This window comes from Strongylocentrotus purpuratus, unplaced genomic scaffold (genome assembly GCF_000002235.5).
Source record: "Strongylocentrotus purpuratus isolate Spur 01 unplaced genomic scaffold, Spur_5.0 spur5_scaffold_9, whole genome shotgun sequence".
Lineage (NCBI taxonomy): Eukaryota > Metazoa > Echinodermata > Echinoidea > Camarodonta > Strongylocentrotidae > Strongylocentrotus > Strongylocentrotus purpuratus.
The window spans coordinates 17,213,414-17,238,667 of NW_022145615.1; the positions used below are offsets into that span (position 1 = coordinate 17,213,414).

The 25,254-nt window shown below is 37.6% G+C and overlaps 1 protein-coding gene across 1 annotated transcript; it reads left to right on the forward strand.

Moving 5' to 3' along the window:
• Window positions 1-6,964: 6,964 nt before the first annotated feature.
• Window positions 6,965-24,490, forward strand: LOC587198. The gene is made up of 13 exons (XM_030976354.1): window positions 6,965-7,018; window positions 8,161-8,215; window positions 9,520-9,610; window positions 11,219-11,382; window positions 15,726-15,774; window positions 16,630-16,999; window positions 17,493-17,653; window positions 18,137-18,247; window positions 19,513-19,728; window positions 20,238-20,317; window positions 22,299-22,505; window positions 22,926-23,038; window positions 23,867-24,490. The coding sequence occupies exons 1-13, from the start codon at window positions 6,965-6,967 to the stop codon at window positions 23,990-23,992; spliced, it is 1,797 nt and encodes a 598-aa protein (XP_030832214.1). The 3' UTR covers window positions 23,993-24,490.
• Window positions 24,491-25,254: the final 764 nt, after the last annotated feature.

Below are 25,254 nucleotides of genomic sequence, written 5' to 3' on the forward strand. Positions count from 1 at the left end.
TGGCCTGTATTACTATGAAGGTAAAATGAATAACACGAAGTGAGGTATAGATTATAAGCTATAGATTTTTCACACTAAGAGAGGAAAGTGGATGTTGTTTTCAAAGAAAAAAAATTGACGGAGGATGAGAAATGGAGTGGGAGAAAAGGGGCGGAAGAAGGAAAAAAAGGTGAGGGATATAAAAAGCGGTAAAGTGAGCTAGAGGAAACGATTTGTAAGATAGAAGAGAGGGGTAACGGTGAGGGAGGAAGGGGAGAGGGAAATAAAGCGAGAAATTGCGAGACTATGAAAGAGAGAATAAAAGGACTGGAGAGATCGGGAGAGAGAGAGAGAGAGAGAGCGGAGAAATGAGAAGAAAAAGGGACGGGAGAGGAAAGAGTGAGAAAGAGGGGATGAAATAAACGCAGAGATTAATGTTATAACTTGAGCCAGCAGCATTGACGCGTTTGCAAGATTGCTACGCAGTCATATTTCCCTATGGCAGAAAAACAACGAACCTTGTCGGGGGAATAAATGTTTATTAACCAGGGGCCAAAAGATGTTTTTGTGCCAGGAAATGTAAAAGGTTGGTGGGTATTGACATGAACAGGGAACCTGCCTGCACAATTTCTAAAAGGCCTACCTCGAAAAAGTGCTGCTAAAAAAAAGGCCGCCATTTTTCAAGATGGTCGACATGTATATGTTAAACGATTTTGGAGATTAATTTTTATCAGAACATCATTTTAACATGAGTGACGTGGCATACGAAATATAATTTAATTCCCACAATGTGATAACATGTTTACTAGTCTTAATGATGAATTGCATAATAATTTGAGCCAAAATAATGTGATTGTGTTTTACAATATTTCCAGAAAACATTAATTGCACCTGAATACATATTTCTCCATATCTAACAAATCGTCATCACTAATGAGTTGAGACTTTCTCGAAAAGTGCCCACACATATAGTTAATATTATATTCAAATAACAAAAAGTTATAGCGCTCTATTAAAACAAGCACTTTGATATGATCCAAAGTGGCAATTTTGGTTGCTATTGGCTGCCTTCTCCTTAGCAACGGTAAAATAGCGAGATGAAAAATCGAACTTAACGCTATCAGATGATATCATCAAGCAGATTACTATTTTGATAGGAAGTGTGACGTCAGATGATAGTTTTGTCAGACTTTGATATTTAAATCTCTCTTAGCTTCCGCTGCTATGGTAATAATATGCATAACAACTGATGAATTGTGTGCTCGGAAACCAAATTAGGCTTTAGGTCGTATGATACATAACATAAGACATGGGTCCAAATAACAGACAAGATTTGCAGTCTACATCACCTCCCTCTTTTGAAATGCACCCTCCCTTTTAAAATCGAGAGAAACTTTTGGATAAGGGCATACACCTTTTACAACATCCCATGTCTAAAAATAAGCCACAACATTTGGGGTTCGCCCCCTGGATATATGGTTTGAACCGTCTGAAAGAGCAAATCAACAAACGCCCCTAGCTAGAATATATGTATTTTTAACTCACACGCAAAACTGCGATTAGATTGCATGTTGTAGTTATTAAACTCGCACGTAGATATGGAAATCTGTCCCACATTTAAAGTTAATCGGCACGACCCCCCTAAGACAATAACGAAAATGTTGTTTGGGCTTGGAAATTTATACCACATTTATAGTTAATATGGCGCGGTGTTTTTTTTCTTCTTAGACGACAATCACTAGATTTTCTTCGTCATTGTAAAGTAAATTAATGACTTGTAGGACAACAAATCAGAAAGGTAATTGCTTTTACGATTTTTTTTAATTTTTTTTTATATTACAGTTTATATCATTGTGTTAATATGGGTAATAATTGGAAGCGCCAGGAGGGTCAAATCTGACTGACATGAGCGCTATACAACAACCCATTAATATATTATATTATTATATTTAGCAGTAAAGATTCATCAGATATCATATCAATCACAGTAGATATATTTTAGTTCTTGGCCTATTCAATTTGCGTTTATCATTAAAAACTGTATATCAATCTGTATATATCTGCATATCCTTGAAATGTGTGTTTTTTTTAATTCCCTATGGATTCAAAAGTTTTCACCATTGTAACTTCTTTCTTATATCATTATTTATATACTTCCATAACATAGGACGATTGCTCATAGAAGACACTGATATTACAAAGTGATTACAAGGAATGTTTGTAATGGTGATAGATAACTATGAAAGCGACTCTATCAGAAATGTCTGCAAACGTATCACACATGAGAAAGTGCTATGAAGAGAATTCTATTATGAACGATTCTTTTTCCAGGTAACTAGGTTATTCGAGTGTAATCTTGTTTCTAAATCAAACAACCGTCTCGAGGCCGTACAGTAGGCCTACCATGTTTACCATCAACATGTTATTTTAGGTTCCACAGTTTTACGGCGCCGCAACTCTTATTCTCTCACGCCATTGGCTAGTTTCGCACGTCACATGTCAAAGACTCCGCCAAAGCTAGTCGATTAACGTTATTCGAACATTAAGAGAAATCCCCGATTCTCTCTCTCCGGCTCTTTTCAGAATCCACATCAAGTGCGAATTTCTCCATCAAAAGCCTCCACGAGTATCAATGCTAATTGCCTGAATTTGTACTACGACTTTTATGAGAACCATTTCCAATTCACCAAATGGCTCTTGAAAATCGTTGACATTTTCACTGAGTCCTCTATTTTGGGCACCGCAGAGGGGAGGGTAGAAGTATCAATGTAAACTATGGAGCTAGCATATTGCTGACGTGCAGTTAGGAAGCTTATCGTGTCCTAATATTAAGGGGGGCACCAGCGTGAAGGAGGTAGGGAGGGAGGGGCATCGATCTTACTCATTGGATATCATGTTGATTAAATGTTGATTAACAAGGCTATCGATGTGGGGAGGGAGAAGCGTTTTATTTCCTATTTATCACCCCCCCCCCTCCTCTCGTTTGGTCTATTTATTCTTCTCCTTATCCTCCCTCCCCAGACTTGAATGTGGGAGGGACACTTTTCTCCATGTGCTCCTCTGAACAACGCCACTGCTGACGTTCGTACCCTTTATATTTGTCTCACTCGTCGCCCTCTCCTCCACTTTCCTGTTACACAATATCTATGTTGAAGCCAAAGACTTAGCTTTTAAAAGGCTGAAAGTTGACTTAGAAGAGCGACAGAGGTATAAAGTACGTCCCGCGAGCGAACTGTACATTTGAGTTTTTTGTCAACAAGAACTGATGTTGCAACAAAGCTTCAGTGCAACATGTTTAGCTTTTAAGTAGGTTTACTCTTCATTTCCGTATTTAATGATTAACAAAACATTCTTTCAAGTTATTTATTACTATGATTCAGGATTAATTATTTCCTTATTTCTCAAGGAAGTGTTAATGTTTTGTAAAATATATTATGCATAGTTAATTTGACATGGCATATGAACAAAAGTAACCAACTAATCAATCAACGGTTCATGAGCTTCAGAAATGTGCCTTTCGTAAATGGGAGTAAACCCCAACGGCAGTGCCTAGGAATGGACAATGGATCTACATGTACCTACACGATCTGCACAGGCTTCCCATGGCTATTTTGACAGGTAATCAAACAAGATCATTGGGGGGGGGGGGTAACCACTGGAAGAGGATCCATGATTTCTTTTTAACCGGATGGAAATGAAACGGGAAAGTCTCTAGGACATCCGAGTTATATATCAATAAGGTTCAAAGAATAGAGAGTAAAGACAAGATGAGTGCAAACAAATAACTGCGATTTGTATTCCTATAATATTTTGGTCTGATGTTTGCGTTGAAAACACTGTTTGTGATTTTTGAATTAGAAATATATGAAACTGTACATACCAATTTCAGTTGAAATTCTTTCTGATGCTTTACACACGAAGCATCATTTGCCTTTCATTCATTTTTCATTCACCCTACAATGAATCGTCAGAATTTGAATTGCATACTGATTAGCTGTTGCTAGGTAGGACACACATTATGGCTTGCCCTTCTTAACAACAATAATAATTATATGCATTTTGTATTCTGACTATTGAAATACAATGGTTTGTGACAGGTGACTGACATTATTCGTATCGAGGCACTTTACAAAGACGTATGCATCAAAATTGGTTACATTACGAAAATGGCCTATAACACAACCGAAATGTCACTTAATTCATGTGCAACGGATATTAAAGGAAACCATACCCAAATATACCTTAACTTATTCTGAGAGAATTATTATATTCTTTTCCATTAATCTGCAAGATTCCCCACCTAAGTGTATGATAATAATAATAATAATAATAATACTCAGTTTTTATATAGCGCTTATTAGAATCACTAAGCGCTTCCAAACTTGGAGATGGAGGTATAAAGCAAAAATGTTTGACTTTCGTACAGTTTCTCAGCACGTCATGGGCATCACCTTTTTCTTGATAACGTGACGTACTATGTGAAGTCGTTTATCAAATAAATGGTTTCAAATGTATGGATGCGATTTTGTTATTGATTTAAAAAGTCTTTTCAACTGGAGCTTAGTGCATGATACATGTACAACTTCACCTGGTATGTCACATTTTTCAAGAAAATGACTGCGACCATGTCATGCTAAAAGGCATCACATCATGGTCAGAATATCTTCATTTATATATCTCTTGTACATTTTCGTAATGAATATTATTCATCAAAGGGCAGGAATACATCTCATTTTTCAGAATACCTACACCTATACTTTTGGTGAGGTTTCCTTTCAGAAAGAATGAAGCCTTGATCAATGTTTCTCCATCGATTTTGGTCCACTGTGATTATCTCTAGAATTAAAACACGCTAATTGAAACGTCGATATTGAGGGCTCATTTCAGGGGCTCCGTAAACGTGTAACCTTTACCATACGACATACTTCTTTGTTCATAAATGAATACAAGGCGTTCATTAAGAAAAGTCAATAAATTATTGCATCGTTACAGTCGACTAATGCATTCTCGTTTACCTGTGAATCGTAAACACCGGGCGCCGGGTACACACTCGGTTAGAATGATAATCATTATGATAATTTTGGGTCAAACGTCGGCTTCGTCGAATATAACAGTCTGTGAAATTATTGTTACAACACTTACATGGAGATAAGTGGCAATGCGTGTGGTATTCCGTTTGCCGAGTTCTTTGTTGCGCAGTTCATATCACTTAGCAACGCATGCGGTTGAGCGAATGTGACTAATGTGTTTAATCGACTATGGTACTAAGCTTATACCGTACACACATCAATGCGTCTTTGAAGGCTAAATCAAAATAAAGACTGGAAAGAATATTATTGAAGGAAATAGCGAAATATTTATCGTTATTTCATTAAGGTATGATTACTGTTTTATGCACCATACGGAGTGAATAAACGGCTATAATGATTGTTATATATGAGTCGCATTAAGACACCAAGTAGTTCGTTGCTAGGCAATAAATAAAGCAGTGATGATGATGCTGATGATGATGATGATGGTGAGGATGAAGATGATGATGGTGATGATGATGATGCTGGTGATGATGTTGATGATGATGATGGCGATGATGATAATGGTGGTGATGATGTTGATGATGATGGTGGTGATGCTTAGGATGATGATGATGATGGTGGTGATGATGATGATGATGATGATGATAAAGATGGTGATGATGATGATGATGATGGTGATGATGATGATGGTGATGATGATGATGATGAAGATGGTGATGATGATGATGATGATGGTGATGGTGGTGGTGATGGTGATGATGATGGTGAATTGGCGATGATGGCGATTTTAGTGATAATGATAATAATAATAATGATGACAGTAGTAATAATAATGATAATAATAATAATGATAATAATAATAATGATAATGATCATGATCATAATAATAATAATAATGAAAATAATAATAATAATAATAATAATGATAGTAATGATAATAACAACAACGAAATTGAATTTTACAATCATCAAAATCATAATAATGAGAAAAATGATTTTTAATATAAACCAAATCGTTATATAATAAGTAACGTTAATCAGCTTATATACTTCATCCCCAAATACAAACTCAATATGATATATAGGGCTATTACATTCATATACATGTCATCTCTCTCTCTCTCTTTCTATCACATTTCAACTCAATTTTACGGTAAACGCAGTTTCGGGCATGCTGCCCCTGAATTATGGAACAACATCCCTTATAATATTAAACATGCGGATACCATTGATAGGTTCAAGACTTCTCTAAAAACGTATCTCTTTAATAAGAGGTGAACAAATCCTTCATACAGGTCCTTCTGTGTAGAATATTACCATGCAGTGTTTTTTTTTTTTTAATTCTTTTTCCTTACTAGTATTTACTTTTTCTTTTTCATTTTTCCTACAGCGCGTAGAGATGTTAACAAAATTATGCGCTTTATAAGAACTGTACTATTATCTCTCTATTCCCCGCTCTTCCTCTATATCTTTCATTAATTTTAGTTTCACATACCCCCCCCCCCCTTTTCCCGGCTTATCATTTATCAGTTTATATCTTTATCTTAACTTCTCTGTATCTCTCTCTCTTTCTCTCTCTCTCTCTCTCTCTCTCTCTATATATATATATATATATATACATATATTATATATATATATATATATATATATATATATATATATATATATATATATATATATATCCACTATCTCATTCTTTCTCCGTCTGTCTTTTTTTTTCTCCCTCTCTATCTCCCTATCTATTTCTCTCTTTTTCCTTGTTCTTTCTCAATTCCTGTGATGAGAACCCGCATCATTTGTTGGAAATAATGAGAAGTTGACAAACACTACACCTGCATCAACATGAGCCTGTTTCCATACGATACCAGTATACATCCATTTTATCAATGAGCAAAAGTAATTTATTTCCAATGACTGTCTACATTTTGGAGTCAGAAAAGATAATAGCCAGTATGTATTCCCATGGAGCTGGGGGCGTTGAGACAGGCATCGCTACCGATAACTTAGTGGGGTCGTACTAGTTGATAAAATGCGAGAGAGCAAGGCAGTCATGTAGGGAGGGTGTCAGAGGTGATACAAACATCACGTTTGTCTCTCCACTCTCCCTTCCTGTCTCATTATCTTATCTTTTATATTTCCCCTTTTCCTCGATCTATACAGTCCGTCTTAAAAACCACGAACCGACCAATAAAATATTGGCACAGATTTCGGTTTAAGGCCGGTTTAGGGTCGGTCTGGCGGTGTGACTGAGTTATTAAGGTTTGCAACCACCCTCTCTCTCTCTCTCTCTCTCTCTCTCTCTCTATACATACGATTCTGATTGAAACGTGATTCAAATCCCAAGATATTTGACGGTTGTCTATTATTATTTTTAGACGGCGTCTGGCAGAACAATTTTAATCTGCTTTCCCCCGGCACCAACTCATTTCTAATGCGTAAGATCTAGGACTCCAATGCTCTTTCCTTTATTGAATTAGAGGATGGTCGATTCCCAGCTGATCCTATCAACTTGGCCAGATATCAAAGGTGAAAAATATTGTTGATTTTCTGTAGCAGTACCCACAGGAACATCTCGAGAGGTGATTGAATATGGATGATGAATAATAGTTATGGTCGATTTATAAGGGATATTTTTCTTCTTTTTTTCCTCATTGGTCACGCGCGTAGTGGGCAGTGCACACGAGGCGTTGTTTGCTGACGTAGGAACAAGGGTGTGCTTTCGTAAATAGATGTGTTTCTCTCCATTCTCTCTCTCTCTCTCTCTCTCTCTCTCTCTCTCTCTCTTTCATTCTCTCATTCTCTCTCCATATACATACATATATATATCTATGACTATAATATGTCCATATCCTTATTAGATATTTATGCGAGAAACATAGAACACTATGTTTTTAATAGGGCTTATTCTCTTTCCTTCTCCCCCTATTCTTCCTCTTCCCCGCCCCCCCCCAAAAAAAAATATACTCTCTCTCTCTCTCTCTCTCTCTCTCTCTCTCTGTCTTACTCCCTCTATCTGTCCCTCTGGCTCCCTTAACTGATTTATGCTGTTTTGAATTTGCTTTGTTTTTCTCTAATGTCCGTTTTTAAACATCACATTCAATTAGTCGACGATGTTTTAAAATGTATCTTTTTGTCATTTGTTATTCAGAGTGGCACAACGCTATGCACATCGACGTCATTGACAGAGGCTCTACAAGACATTGGTAAGTCGGTCCATAATCTCTCCTAAATGACTGATATGAATGACTCGAATATTGAATGATAACGAGCTTCATTAAAAATAAAAACTGCATTTTCTAGTGTACTAGTTCTTGTATATGTTTCTACTTTTTTGTATATATTTACTGATTTCTTGTATTTTCATTATCATGTTGTTGTTTTTTTTTTGGGGGGGATGGGTCGAAAATAAGCTTTTATAGAGTGTGCACATGGACATAACAATATAATTAGGCATTCAATATGGTCAGTTTTTTCAATTTTACAATTTCGTTGCACCAAGTTTCACACAAAACAGCAATAACTATTTTCAGTTGATTTTTTCTCGTAGTTCATATTTGTTTCTCACAAGTCCATTAGTGTACCTCATTTCTGGAAGGCGGGTGGACAAATTGCACGGTTGTCAAGGATATTCGCGCCAAGCAACATCTTGCACGATCAATATCGCATCACGTTGCGATCGATATGGTATTTTCACACTTTCTGTTGCCTTTGACTACATAGATCCACGCATAGCCAGCGTGTGTTCAATTTGTCATATGACATTTATGAATTCAATTCAAGGCAAATGGCACAATAAAGAACTGCTTCGGTATGTGAAACTCAATTGTGAAGTTAACGTTCGGAACCTGTAAGAATAAAATGATGGCAATAGTCATCCGCGTGCTATATTTGGTCTCACCTTCTTCATGTTTTCTCCATATATGCTATGCCGGGAGTTCTACAAAATGCGAAAATTAAGTTTAAGGAAAATTAATTTCGATCGGCCTTTATTGTGTGTTTCTAAGTTTAGATTATTATCTATGTTCTTAGCTTATTCGCTGAAACCAGATTGCAGATAATTCGTTTGAAAATGTTTTCCGTTGGATTCTGTTGATGTTTATTTGATGTTTTCAAGTCAATTATTTATTTTACGTAGGCCCATATTACTTTATCACGATGTTTTTACCCCGATAAATGATGAAAGAATATAACAATAATTTCTGTTCATCAATTAGCACATAATGAGTTTGGAATAAGGTATGTTTTCCTAGGTACATATTTTTGTAGCTATAAATGACCTATGATATTTTCATCTCTATTGCAAACACAGTTATGTACGTCATTATCATATTTCGCTTACGTAGATACTTAGCCGATTATCCTCTTGGTCTGTCATGCAGTAATTCTATCAAGTCTCCATCAAACATCTCATTTCCACTTCATGCTCCTCAAAATGGCCGCACCCGAGTGTGAAAGCCTTCAGACGATGATGTGTAATAATATTAGTCTTTGTCTTTCATCTTCCCAGTCGGTTTCAGCCCACTGATCAACCAAAACGCTGTCACGCATATGGCGCTCTACGGTTGCCCGGACCAAGCGGCTAGCACACAAGACTATTGGTAATGTCAGATGAATCCAAGAAATTGGTATTCCTCCCAGTCACATGATGTACACATGAACATTTTCCTTAATTAGGGCATGCCAAGCTTGATTTGTCGTGCCCCTTTCTCATCGAAATCACATTATTTATTGAAGTGCGCGACGATAGTGTGTGGCAATCCACCACATTGGTGAATCTGTTGCATGGAGTGCGTGAAAATAAGGGGGAAATGTCAAACTACTGCTCATTAAAATGAACGTCACTCTCATCATTATGTTGCTAATGATCATTTATAAGAGTTCGGATTATGGAAAGGGTTTCCCCCTCAGTTATATCACGCATTGTATTATCAATGGTGACATACCGAATCTGGGAGTTATATCATTTACCTGACAGGAAAGAATATTATAAGAAATAATTAAATGTATTTCTTCAACAACAAAAAATTCTGTATAATTCTTTCATAATATAGGAGATACATAAAACAAAGTAAACATCAGAAGTGCAATCGAGTGGCTCACTTTTGAAGAACGTCGCCTAAATCTGATTTCTAGTTGGTCCAGTTTGGTAGAAAGTTATACTAGCTGAACATCTAAAATATTAACAGATTATCATTATGTGATGAAAGAAAGCAGTCAGTTGCACCACATACGCTGGACAGATTTGGTGACTGTCCGTTTCTAATCTACAGTAGATTGAGACGTATAGTCTTGTCCTGGATTGAGTTGCTTGTCGCTTTGGGAATATCATCTGACCGAGTTGTTTGGTGGTACCTATAAACACGAACACGTTTTTGAACGCCTGACCGACCATTTGGAAAATCCCAGCAGACAACCGCTTGGGCAGATTTAGAAGCTACTTATGTTAAAGGGATTGGGTATCTTTGCCTCGGATTCTAAACAAAATCCTGGATTTAGCTAATCATGTTGCGATCATAATTATAAACCTTTAGGTCAGAAATGAATCCTATGACTTTCACAAGCCAATCGCATGTTTAATTATCAAGATATTTATAATTGAAATTCGAAATTTTAAAAAACCGTTTTCCCGATGGTTTTTATAACACTACAGTCCATTGGGGCAAATGACTATGGTAAAACCGGTCACTCAATTTTTTTCCCCGATGGTTATTATAACACTACATCTCATTGGGTAAAATGAGTATGGTAAAACCGGTCACTCAAAATTTTTTACTTTTTTGAAGCACTTCATTATAATTTTGAAGCGCAATTTATTTAGGGCTTCAAAAACACGTAGGGTCATTAATCCCAGATTTGTAAAACTAGAAACATTGTTAAATAATGCCTTCAGAGGTGATATTTAGCCTGTGAAAATGCATGCTGTCATGGCTGAAGAATCAGTCCAAAAGATTATGGGAAAGCGACAACGGTATGAAAATTTCTCTAGAAGTACTCCGGTAGTTATGATGACATCCTTGTACGGTCGTATATACAGTGATATATACCATCTCCATTTGTTCCATATTGTTAAAGCGAGAGATAACTATCTTCTCATTATTTTGTTGTCCTTTTATATTTTAAAACCAATATATTTGATTAAAACATGGAAAGAGAAAATGATGAACATGCTCACCTTATTAATAAGGTATCATTTTCTATCCATTCAGGTCATGCAATACCAAAAACACGAGCGGTATATGCCAAGGACCGATAGCATTGATGTTCGAATGGTCACGTGATCGATGCGACAACTATCTTGCCATGGGAGATGCTATTACCGTTGGTGGCGCTTTTATGCACAATGTGGTTCTGATGGTGAATTACAAGAAAGGTGAGTAAAGAAGTATATTCATAACTCAACTCTCGATAGTGTTTTTGCCATCTTTAAAGAATAGTCATGATATTGGTAACAGCCCTGATGTTACCAATCAGCTCGACTAATTATAGCTACATGCGCCCTCTATACAGCAAACAATGCCTCATCGGTGCCTGTTGGTCCCCCATGATCCCCATTTCTTATGTTAATTGAGAGTTGATTTGATGAGATGACCACCTGTCAGTGACCTTGCAGGGAGGTCTAATCCCCCCTGGCCAAACTAGTGATCTGTTTCCATGTACATTGCGTCATAAGTCGCTGATCGCTGAGGCCACAATTTGTTGAATTGCCAACTGATGACGTGATGTGTGTACAGACCCCCCAGGCAGCAGAACAATGATCCATCAGAAAACTATCCCCAGCTTGCTGTCGCATCTCAAGGGTGAAAGAAATTTATGATTATGAAATTTCCATATGGGGTAGTCAGTCGAGGGCGCAGTTCATTACGTAAGACTAGTGTCCCTTTCTATAAAGGGACACTATACGTAAGACCTGACGGTCATTCAAATGACGTCCATTATGCGTGATTGACACCAGCTGGTATCGGATAAACACCTAAATAGTGTCGGATTCCTCATGAGAACCCATCACTGTGTCCCTTTAAGCAGGCGCGGATCCAGGATTTCTTAGGGGGGGGGGGGCCCAAATTTGAAATTATGCGAGCCAAATATTGGTACGTAATGGCGACCAACAGTGACGTCATGCGGGGGCGGGGGGGGGGTCGGTGAAGGGGGGGGGGGCGAGTTACCCCCTCCCAGGCTTTGAAGTTTCATTATATTATTAGAGAAAGAAGACGATTTGTTGTAGAGTTCTCGACTCTTAATCCTTGTCTAAATTCAGTCCCCCCCCCCCTCCCCCTCCTGCGCGAAGCGCGGAAGCTTTGACGTTTAATTAAACTTTTAAAGAAAGAAGACGATTCGTTGTAACGTTCTCGACCCTTTGTCCTCGTCTGATTTCAGTTCCCCCCCCCCCTTCCGCGCGAAGCGCGGAAGCTTTTAAGATTCATTAAATCATTAGAAAAAGAAAACGATTCGTTGTACAGTTCTCTACTCTTAATCCTTGTCTAAATTCAGACCCCCTCCCCCTCCCCCTCCTGCCCGAAGCGCGGAAGCTTTGACGTTTTATTCAACTATTAAAGAAAGAAGACGATTCGTTGTACCGTTCTCGACCCTTTGTCCTCGTCTGATTTCAGTTCCCCCCCCCCTTTCCGCGCGAAGCGCGGAAGCTTTTAAGTTTCATTAAATCATTAGAGAAAGAAAACGATTCGTTGTACAGTTTTCGACTCTTAATCCTTGTCTAAATTTAGCCCCCCTCCCCCTCCTGTGCGAAGCGCGGAAGCTTTGGCATTTTATTAAACTATTAAAGAAAGAAAACGATTCGTTGTACCGTTCTCGACCCTTTATCCTCGTCTGATTTCAGTTCCCCCCTTCCCGCGCGAAGCGCGGAAGCTTTTACGTTTCAATAAATCATTAGAGAAAGAAAACTATTCGTTGTACAGTTTTCGACTCTTAATCCTTGTCTAAAATCAGTCCCCCCCCTCCCCCTCCTGCGCCTAGCGCGGAAGCTTCTACGTTGCATTAAATCATTAGAGAAAGAAGACAATTCGTTGTACCGTTCTCGACTCTTAATCCTCGTCTGAATTCAGTCCCCCCCCCTCCCGCGCGAAGTGCAGAGGCTCTTACGTTTCAATAAATCATTAGAGGAAGAAAACGATTCGTTGTACAGTTCTCGACTCTTAATCCTTCTCTAAAATTAGTCCCCGTCCCCCTCCCCCTCCTGCGCGAAGCCCGGAAGCTTCTACGTTTTATTAAATCATTAGAGAAAAATGACGATTCGTTGTACAGTTATTGACTCTTAATCCTCGTCTGAATTCAGGTTCCCCCCCTCTCTCGTGCAAAGCGCGGAAGCTTTTAATCTTCATTTAATCGTTAGAGAAGAAGACGATTCATTGTACCGTTCTCGAAAATAAACCTCATCGGAATTTAGTTTCCCCTCCATCCCGCGCGAAGCGCAGAAGCTATTACGTTTCATTAAATCATTAAAGATTCGTATTACCGTTCTCGCCTCTGAATCTTCGTCTGAATTCAGCCCCCCCCCCCTCCCCTCCCCTCCTGCGCGAGGCTTTGACGTTTTATTATTAGAGAAAGAAAACGATGCGTTGTACCGTTCTCTATACTCTTAATCCTTGTCTGAATTTCAAAGATGTTCTTTGTCTGCTCCTTTTTCTTCCTACGTCCTCTTCCGATTGGAGGGGGGACCGCCCCCCCCCCCCTGGCTACGCGCCTGTGGTCAGATAAACACATCTTGATACCTTGTCCGACCCCGCAAGCTCAGGGGTTTAAGGCAATAAATTACGATCAGATAAGCATTCAGGGGCCCGCCTTAGGGCCCCTGGTGGGGTCGAGGCGGCGGAGCCGGCCCCGGAAGCTCAGGGGTTTTAGGCGTTTAATAAAGGTCAGATGAGCATATTTTGATGCCTCATTATTTTGTTAACACTGGCAGTTAACTATTCTCACTTTCTTGCTCTCATTCTATTTTATTTCTCTTTAATATACTTTGTCAAGAAAAGTGGGGGAGGGGGGGGGGGAGCTCGAGGTTCCCGATCCCCGCCGTACCTCGGGCCCTGACATGTACGAATCTCAAGAATCATATTTTTTGTCTGGTTGTAAATTTAGGAATTTGTCATTTTTCAACAAACACATACAAACGTATAATTTACTAAAAAGTGAGGAAAAATTTCGGAAATTATGTCATTTCAGCATTATTTGTAATCCACCGTTGTGGAATTAGAAATAAACCACGTTTGAATTTGATTTCCCCCAAGCCCCCCCCCCCCCTCTATCAGTACGCCAGTATCTCCTCTTTTCCTTTTTTCTTTCCCTTTCCTTCCTTCTCTCTTATTTTTTTTTGATGGGGGGGGGGGAACAGCCTGGGAGGCAAGGCCCTTTCGCCCCCTGATCTCCTTCTTCCCCCTTTTCTTTTCTTCTTCCTCTTCTTTCTTTCCCTTTTTCTCCTTTTTCCCTTTCCCTTCTTTTCCTTTCTTTTTTTTTTTTTTTTTTTTTTTTTGCGGGGGGGGGGGGCCAAGGCCCGCTCGGCCCCCCCCCCCCTGGATCCGCGCCTGCCTTTAAGGAAATAGAGTGTATTTGACACAGTCTGATATCTAATATGTGAAAAGGCTATTATGCATGCTGTGGTGTTAATGGTGCAATACGAGATAGGTTAGTTTGGTAATGTATCCAATACTCCATTAGCGTAGCTACATGAGGGCTCAGAGGGCATGTGCCTCCCCTCCCCACACTTGATCAAGCTTAAATTAAGTATAAAAGAAAGGCTTCTGCACAATGACAAGAAAGGTACTTGGTAACAGTATCCATAACTCCATTGCCCTAGCTTCATGGGGACACAGGGGAAAAAGAATTTAAAAAGAGGGGAAATGACAGAAAAATGGGGGAAATGTGAGAAAAGTAGGCAGTATGTCGTCATTCTACACCATCCCGTGAATAAGAAGGATTTTTTTAATTAGCATTTTTGTTTAACCAGTGAGAGTAGTACCCTCCCCCTCCGCTTCCCCAATATTGCCAGTGCCGCTTCACACTACCACTGCATTATTCCCCTATCAATAAAGCCTATTGTAATACCATCAAAGAATAAGAAAGGTTTTAATAAGAGTCTCAACAGATGATATAGAGTGTGAGCATCAAATTTACGGCAAAAATTCATATTTCGTAATAAGTTTTTTCTTTCAAAAGTCCTTTTCTTTCCAAGACGCTTTTTTATTTTATTTCACTTATTTATTCATTTTATTTCCAGGCAAGATGATAACATACAAAACATCACAAGGTTAACAAATGATAGAACATACTGTAAACATCATGATATTTAGCATCAGCCAATGCCTGAGGATCACCTAAAAGAATTTAAAAATTCTGTCTAGAGGCTCTCCACATTACTGTTGGGTATTCAAACAATATCGAATGATCGTGTATCTTTTAATAGAAATTATTACGTATCATAGCTTTACAATATTTAGAATGCACTATCGGGGTATTGCGTCCATTCATCACAACTTCTCTCTTTTTCAAATAACGAAGCAATGTAATATTCTTTAAAATATTTAGTATTCTTTGTTCTCTTGCTTTTTCATTTGAATTGTTCTATCGTCTGTTTTAAGCCAGAAGGGCATTACATATCCTCTAACACTCAGTTAACACCATACTGATTGTGAGCAGATGCTATATACTGACACCTACAAGATTCTCAGAATAATCATCGACATCTTTTCTCTATTTCCTATCTAGGTGGTTTTGCAGACGACTCTGGCCTGGCTCTCAAGATAATGCCTTCCAGGTATGCGCAATCCGGATTAAACTAAAATTAATATTCTTATTAATGGTAATACAGATAAACAATTTTTTGTTAATAACCTGAGGGATAAGTTGGTGTTGAAATTCAATATCCCTTTTCATCTAGCATACTACTTTCTATTTCCATCTCATTTTTATTCAGAGAGCTTTTCATTCCTTTCGTTGATAATCTTGATAAAGAATATAGGAGTCGAATAAATCTGAGGGCCAGTTAACGCTATTCTTGTAAATTTTCCCAAGTAAACATTTGATGAAGGATCATTGAGTGATCAATTTATCACACTCTGCTAATTTGAAGTTACTAAAGTGGATAATATTGAACAATTTCATTCACCTTTGGTTTTCAGGGTAGTGGGAACTTTATGCCTTTGCTGTCCTTTGTGTAGGTGTTTGTCACATAATAATGAAAACATTAACATGCAGCTTTCTGACTCTTACTGCCACTCATCTCCACACTTATATCCTCAGTCCATTTTTTCTCCAAGTTAATCATTGATGAAGAGTCGTTAAAAGGCCACATTTTTTAATGTTCTCCTTCGAAGTTATTGAATGGGATAACATTTAATAATTTCTTTCACGTTTCATTTTGTAGATGGTGGGAAAATAATGTCTCCGCTTTACTCAAGTAGATGTTTGTCATGATTAATAGCGGAAACAATTTTTGTATACTGTATAGTAATTTCTTACAACAAGAGCCACTTATAGTTATACTTTTCTTTTCAGTCCATTCAAAGGCCACATTGTTGAATTTCTCAAAGTGCGGACAAGGTAACTAAAAATATTCCAACAAACAAAATAAGATTAAGAATAAAAAATGGTTTATTTTCCTTTTTATCAGTGATGGAGACAAAGGAGTCATCAAGGCGGTCGAATACTACTCAGAGGCTCTCAAAAACCCCAACTGCGAAACAGAAACGTCCGATTCCTCCAAATCGGACGAACTCGGTAACGAGGTTGGCTTGAGCAGCAGCTCATCGCTGGCCATCGAAGAGGAGTTTGGGAGCGAGTACTCCGCCATCGACTACCTGCAGTCGATCTTGGAGGAGAATTCACAGTGGATGAGCAGCAGCGAGCCTCGTGTCGATTACGGAGTGGATGGCTCCGACCAGCAGTCGTCCTACCAGTATGGGGAAGAATCGTACATCGATAACGCACTCAACGAGGATTCCGTCTACCAGAGTTCTTCAGATTGGTCCATGCGACTTCAGGTTCGTCGAAGACTCGTTTTTGTTTTCTTTCTTTTTTGTTGTTTGTTACAACCGTATTGTCTGACCGATGTAACGTAACTTGCGAAAGAGGAGAGACACAATAATATCGAAAACTTCAAGTCAGTTTATTCTTGAACCGAATAAGCGTCAAGACATGAATGGCAAAATTGAGGAACAATCATTTTACATTATTGTTATTCAACGAAGGATAAATTTATCTTTTTTTGAAGAAAAAAATATTCAACCCATTCGCCGACTTAACTTTAAAATATTAAATTGAGTTCAAATAATTATATACCCTGCACATACAGATAAGAATCCAAATTATTGTAAACAGAGGGAACAATTCAGACAAGCGAGAGAAAACAGGTCACACATTTTTAAAAAGGGAATTGTGTGGGTGTATACATACCAGAAACACGTATAGGACTAACACAATGATTGACCTACACGTTCAACTTGCCATTTGTGCCCCATTTTGTTTTAAAATCAGGACCTATGGGACTCTGCCAGCGCAATGACCTATGGTATGGTACTACGTGGCTGGTGGCCCCGTGAAGATGACCGTGTGATTGGTCAGGTGGCCGGTATAGCCACCGACTCCATCGGTCAACTATCCCTCCTTCATCGCGGTGATAGGCGATGGGAAAACGGGTAAGAAGGGTTTGTTGTATATTATATTTCCATTTTATTGTTAAAGATATTGTATGATATACATAATAGTGATAAGACAAAACCAAAACGAAAGTAGAAAATGTGAGTCGTTTTTTTTCTTCTAAACAGAAATAAGAGATTAATCAAACTTTAGCATATCATATTTTAAGCTAATAAAGCTATCATATACTTTATTTCTATTTAAATCCATAAGTATCTTTTATTATGTCCAATATGTTTTGGGTTTTGATCCCAGAAAAAAAAAAGTTATGCTTTCGTTAGAAACATGTAGATCTAGATCTTTGATATAAACCATGATATTTTTGGCGACTGCTCGAAAATATTTTTTAATGTTTATCATTCCTCAAGTTTTTTTCTAAAATTATCTTAACTATTTTTAATAAATTACAATATAATGATTTTGCTTTTGTTGTGTTACTTTCTATTTTATTTTGTTATTTGTTAAAATTCCTTTCTTTTTAGTGACTTTGACGACGAAGACAAATTCTTGCTGGACGAGCCAATTTCAGATGAACTTATTTTGACCCTTGACCCGGCTACCGGCAATGTAATCGACTCATGGGGAAGTGATCTGTAAGTTCATTCAGCCTCTCACCCCTAAAAATAGTCTTCTGTGTTTCTCGCCTTGAAATCTAATGAAGATGTAAACATAATATACTTATATATTATATTGATAGAGAAAGAGAGACAGAAGAGAGAGAGAGAGAAAGAGTGAGAGGGAGGGAGAAAGAGTCATACGTATTCTTTATGATTTATATCAAAAATTAAATTGTCTTTTTATTATGGTTTTGAAAGATCAGTAAACTACTTATTAATAGAATAATGGAACAGTTTTCTGCATTCCATTTAAGATATATTCAACATGGGAACACACAAAAATAAAATATACAGCATTCTGATTTTTAAAATAAATAACCAACTTAAAAATCTGTAATTTAGCCCAAACTATTAGTAATGGATATAACATTACTCTTCTCACAAATTCATCTACTTATCCTTTCACGCCTCATGTTAGGTTGTAAATTTTTGTTTCTGTTTCGCAATTTTACATAATTGTAAATAATTTATCTTTTCAAACGGGTTCTCATCTTTACAAAAGGCTATCTATTCATGATGATATAAGATTTACATGCGTAATGATACGGCATAGCCATTGAAATGGAAATTGAAGACATATTCTCGACAGTACTACGTCATAATTCGCTTACACTAGAATTAATTGGTGGCGTTGCCGATTTTAGCACAACTCAGTTATCCACCCGGAAACTACTCGAACTTGCTTCCAAGTCTCTGATAGTGTACTTGTGGGGGAAGGTGGTGATAAACTTTCCTTGCGGGGTGATTCGGTCGGCCACCTTTAAGGGTGACTTCCTTTCTGGCTGCTACCTACCAAGCAACTTTGATATTTTTGTACCAATGTTCATACATTATATTTTGTTCTTTTTATGTAACAATGTATTGTTATTTTTGTCTCTGTATACAAGAATAGGTCTTGCCAAGCTTTTTTTTATTACGTCCTGTCACGTTCTGTTGCGTTCAACCCGTTTATCTATGGAAAACTAGGTTTCTCATCCGCACCGTGGCAAAAATTTGGACAGTTTAAAAATCTGGCCCTAGGCAATCACGGCCTGTCACGTTTCCCCATTCGCCGACCCACCCCCCCCCCCCCGAGTCGTCTCATGTCCATCCCGTTTTGTCCACGGTGGCATGAAACGTGATTGGTGCTACCGCTGGGAACATAATGTAAGCCTTGCATTAGTTATATAAAATTGGATTGAATTGAATGATGAGGTCCGACCATTATGTGTCTTACAACCCTTTTCTCCTGTCTCACATAGATTCTACATGCCTCACGGTCTGTACATCGACCCGGAAGATAACATGTGGATTACAGATGTAGCCTTACACCAGGTCTTCAAGTTTCCTGCAGGATCCAAAGAACCATCTCTGATCCTGGGCACCAAGTTTGAACCTGGTCAAGACTTGGACCACTTCTGCAAGCCCACGGATGTGGCTGTCGACAGTAGGACAGGAGATTTCTACGTCGCCGACGGGTATGGGAAATTGATTTTTATGTCGTTTTGATTCACTTGCCAATTAAGAACATCTATTATTCAATCTGTAAAAGAAAATCAAGCATTTAATCACAAATAATATCATGATAAATGTTAGTACAATACTTAATAGAGTACTCAGAATAAAGACAGAAGTTTCTTTCTGAATGTGAACTGCTATCTACTTTCAAAACCCAGTTTAAAACATACACATTTCCACATTGCTTACAATAATTAGCCATTACCCCCCCCCCCCCCCCCCAGTCTCTCCCGGGTGAATAATAATAATAATTCGGCCTTCGATTCGATTCGACGAGATAGTGGCGCTCAACTAATCCCTGGATTAGATCGGACAGACTAAGGGCCAAAGAGATTAAGTTCACCCATGGACCTACTAGAATGTCCCTGGTTCACCAGTCAACACTATCATTTTACTCAAGTTTCCTCCGTTGAACACATTATACTCTAATATGTTTTCGTTTTTTCATTTCTGTTTCAATGCGATACAGATACTGCAACAATCGCATCCTTAAGTTCAGCTCGAACGGAACAGCACTACTGGAAATAACAGCAGGCACGATACCAGGAGGTGAGTGAGTCTAAAGCATTTCGTTCGAGAAAAAATGATGTTAATGATACAATCATAAGAAATATAGTTTAAGCTCCCTGTATATACCTGTAGTCCTTTAAAGGGCTTTAATGTGTATCTCTTTCGCTAAGATTTCTGTAAAGAACTGTAATCATGGTTTAAGGAAACAAGAGTTCCAACGTTTCGAACGAATTGCTCTATTTGTCGTCACTCCTGATCTGACGACAAAAAGAGCACCCTGATAAAAATGTCGAGACTCGTCTTTTTCCACAATCAAAATTATTATTAAATAGTGCTTCCGTAAACCTTAATATATATTTCTGCCTGTTCGACCATGCAAACCTAGAAACTCACAGCTGATAAGAACGTAAAAAAGAGAAAGCATTTCAGAGAATGTTTTGGAGTAGCATTCCTTAGAGGAAAACAAACCATGATGATACTCTTAATGGTTGCGTTTACCTCACTGCTAAGAAAACAGGTATATATATATATATATATATATACAGTGCGCCCCAGAAAAAAACGAAACCGAGAATTATCGAAGTTTTATCGTAACTTAATCACAATGATGATTAATAAATGACACATGTTTGTAAAGCTTAGATCCACCTCTTTCATTTGATGCAACTTATATGATGCATATCTGACGTATGAGTGATCAAAATCAATTTGAAGAGAGGAAACCAAAAAGTCTTTTGGCGGACGGTATCTGAATTTCAAAGAGAAAATGACATGTCCAGAAAGTTCAGTTTCTGCCCTTTCATATGACACCTCAATAAGGAAAAATGAGCAAGAAATAACAAAGTTCTGTTTGTTTAAAGTAGTACTGGCATTTCCATAATTTGATTTTAAACGAATTCGTTTTCACTGGCTGCCTGCCGTAGCAACTAGCAGAATTGACAAAAGACTTAACTCCGTTTCGTTGAAGATCAGCCATAGGCGAAAGAATTCATGCATGAATGAGGTCGATACTTTGCCAAAAGACGGTGCATCAACATTGTTTCGAATTCGGAACGTCCCGGTTACTCTTTCACCAAACCTTTTGTAGCGATCTAAATGAGAATCCATGATTTTTGTTTATCATGTTCATTAAAGTTTGCATTGAAGTCTAACATAAATATTTCTAATGCCCGTTGCAAAACGAGGAGTCATTTCAATTGCATTAATACCTGCGTGCGCTCATTGAGTCGGTGAATGATATTAAGAGAGTAATTTATCACAATGTTTGTTCTGTTCATGTCGCTTTCAATTTTGGCACGTTGTAGCTCTTAAACAATGCGTCAAAGACCACTTAAAGGGAAAGTCCACCCCCAAAATAAGTTTGTTTCGATAGAGGCAGAATAATAAGAAAATCAGGTGAGTGAAAGTTTGAGCAAATTCTGAATGAAAATAAGAAAGTTATGAATTATTGAAGTTGTGATCAATCAAATACAAATTGGCAACTCTGTGACTTATTATATGAGCTCTCCTTCATTTGCTTTGTGCATAATATTCCATAAAATCATGTTTTCTTCGTTATTGATGACGGAATATATATTTGTTCCTTGCAGGGGGAGTATAGAAACATATTTGCAATTATTATATTTAGGGTGCATGTATGGTTGAAATTTTTCTTGAGGGAAAATGAAAATTTTAGATTTTTTTAGTACTGAGCAAATGGAAGTTGAGCTCGCATGATACGTCATAGAGTTGCCAATTTGTGTTTGATTGATCACAACTTCAAAAATCCTAACTTCCTTATTTTTAATCGGAATTTGCTCAAACTTTCACTGACTTGTTTCTCTCATTTTTCTACTCCTATTAAAACTAACTTAATTTCAGGGTGGACTTCCCCTTTAAGTCTCAGACGCATTCATCTATGCGGCAAGTAACGCATCAGTTGCAACAGTGCAACGGACCTAACTCTTAACAAATTTCGTTCATGCTTGTTCTAAGTGGATCAATTTTGATCAATAATCGGCTGATACCCTTCTCTTTTCAGCAAACCTCGCAGAGTGGTCCCCACTGAAATCACTACGGATACCTCACAGTCTCGCCTTGATCGAGTCACGTGATATCATCTGCGTGGCTGATCGTGAAAATGCCCGGATTCAGTGCTTCAATGTGACCAATGGGGAGTTAGAACGACAGATTGCGTCACCGATGTTCGGAGAGCAACTCTTCGCCATTTCCTACAACAGTGTACAAGGTATTGTTATCATCACTTCTGAAAAAAAATCAAACGTTAATCTCATTTGGACCGCGACGCTTTCTCTTTTAAAATCAGTTTCGTTCTTGCATTTGCTAATGAACCAATATTATTGTCTTGCAATCATTCATCAACGTATTAACAGACTGATCGTATAGGGACACATAAAGTAAATCAGATGAAAAATTATTTGGGGCTGAAAATGAAAGTGATGACATTTATGACTTTGTGGCCAAAGTTAGAGATTTTTGGGATTTCTCTGTATAAGAAAGAATCAAATAGGTAACACTTATTTCATGCAATGATAAAGTTTCAGTGGATGAGAAATGGTAAACCTAGTAATCGATATGTGACACAAAGTATGAAAAAATACTTGAAGAAATGTATGTTACTTTGCAATTGAAATAAATTGAATTACAGACGTACTTTACACGGTTAATGGACCCAACGAGGAAGTAGGAGTACCACCCCTCGCATTCACGGTGGATCTGGAAACAGGTGAAGTCCTGAGCACATGGGACCCCTACCCTAAGGTATGTACTCCCTCCCACTCAACAAAGTACTATACAGATGCAGAACCAGGGTTTATTTTCAAAAGAGGAGCACAATTTCAGGATAGTTTCTGGCAAGCAAAGGATAATAAAGTAAATGTTATTATATTATTAGATGTCCGTTGGGTCGAAATTTGACAAATGGCCACATTTTTTATCTGATATACTGTCTTGAGGTATACCAAGTTGAACTTGAAAGTGAGCACTGGTCAGATATGACTCAACCAAATGTTAATTCGCCCGTAGATTTGCTTAACATCTTGACTTCTATATAATAACCCATTTTTAATTGTGACAGCCTACGGGTTGTTTCTCGTATTACGATTCTTCTCGATACATCAAAGTGAGGACAGTATTGAGATAACACTAGGCCTATGTTGTATTTGTTTTGATTTCTTCTCATAGTATGTATGAATACTTTGGTTTGAAAGAAATATTTTTGTGATTTGAGATTAAAGTCCTTCATATCATTTTCCTTTCCCTTAAAGGTAATGTAATAGCGTCTCGTAACTCTAAATTATATTTGACTCTAGTCAAACTAAAACTTTGGCGAGGTGTGTATCTTTTATCTATGTTGCGTCTTCATTGTGCTGGTATTTATTCACTAAACCACTCAGAAAAAGTACACCATTCTTGATGTTTGTTGCATATACGACATATCCTAACTTTGATTACTTCGAAATGGACGAGGAATTTGTAAAAAAATCTATTTTCAAATTTTCATATAAGGTTTGATGACTTTGCACCGATTGTTAATATTCTTTGTTTTTCTTCATGTTGTATTTTTTTTTGTATTGCCCTTTAATTCAGGCATTCGGAGTGGTACACGACATCGCCACCTACTCTCCAGATGGCGCTGTATACATGGCCGACATCGGGCTCGATCGCGTCTGGAAGTTCGAGACGACTTCGAACAGTCTCAGCAACGAGCTCTAAATCATCGTAACCCCCTCCCTAAAAAGAAAATCATATTATAAAGTTATAAGAGTTATATAATGATACAGAGATGAATTATAGTTTTTGACTGGGCATTTATGCGGTTCGGAACATAACAAATGTATTTGAATATTGTATAATACTACACATCAGATAATCCATGTGCATTCTACTTTGTTATAAAATTCAGGTAGATACAAATTATATTAGGTGCAAAAATGATATATAAGAAAGGTGTAAGGGCGTGAATATAGGTATAAATTTGTTGATGACAAATCTTCTAGCACACAAAGATGGACAATCATTTAATCTGTTATCATTTTCGTTTGAATGGTCCATATTTAGACAAGCGATTATGTTCAAACTTCATATAAACTGTAGTATGAAATGGGTATTTTGGTCAGAGAGAAAATATATTATTTAAAGGTAAATACAACCTTGACAGCAAACTACTCTAGAGGAAAGCAACACAAACATCAGTGAAGGAGACTTGTGAAAGTTTGAATGAAATTGGACAATAAAGGAGAAAGTCAATTACTTTTCCTTCTTTTTTGTTCTCTTTTTTTCGTAATTATAGGTAAAGAGCTCTTCAAATTAGCATAATCGATAATGTGTCTGTGATGTAGTGGCGGACAACTTCCCATTTGTTCCAACACACAAACAGAATTGACTACAATTTTAATTTTTCACAAAAATGTATGACTCAAGATGGTCTTTTCGCTTTAGAGCATCTATATGATAATATACTATCCACAATATATAGTGCCCCACGGGAGATGGCGCTTAGGAAAAAAAAACAGAAATTAGTGATATTTTTGTACAGACAAACGGGAGGGTTATCCGCTACTACCTCACAATCCATTGACCAAACTGCCAATTTGAGATTTGCATAGATTTAGTAAATCTCATATTTGGAACATTCATAAATTTCCTGTCATTGGTCCCGTTTATTTTAAAGTTTCCCCATTCCATTGATTTCGTCAAATGAAATGAGTAGAAGGGTTGGATTGCGTTTTAAAACTTCTTAGAGATTTCTGTGAGTACATTACCGACAAGAGAGCCTATTTTTTCTTCTATTGAAAATGTATTGACCAAATCATAAGATAGGAGATGAATTCACTTTGCATCCCCGGGTGGTGTTATCAATTGACCAGTCAATTTTGTTCGCACTCCGTCATTAACTATTTATTTTTATTCTTACTTTGATGTGTACTCGATTTGAATGAAGGATTATCTAGGCTCATATTTCCCGTCCAATTATC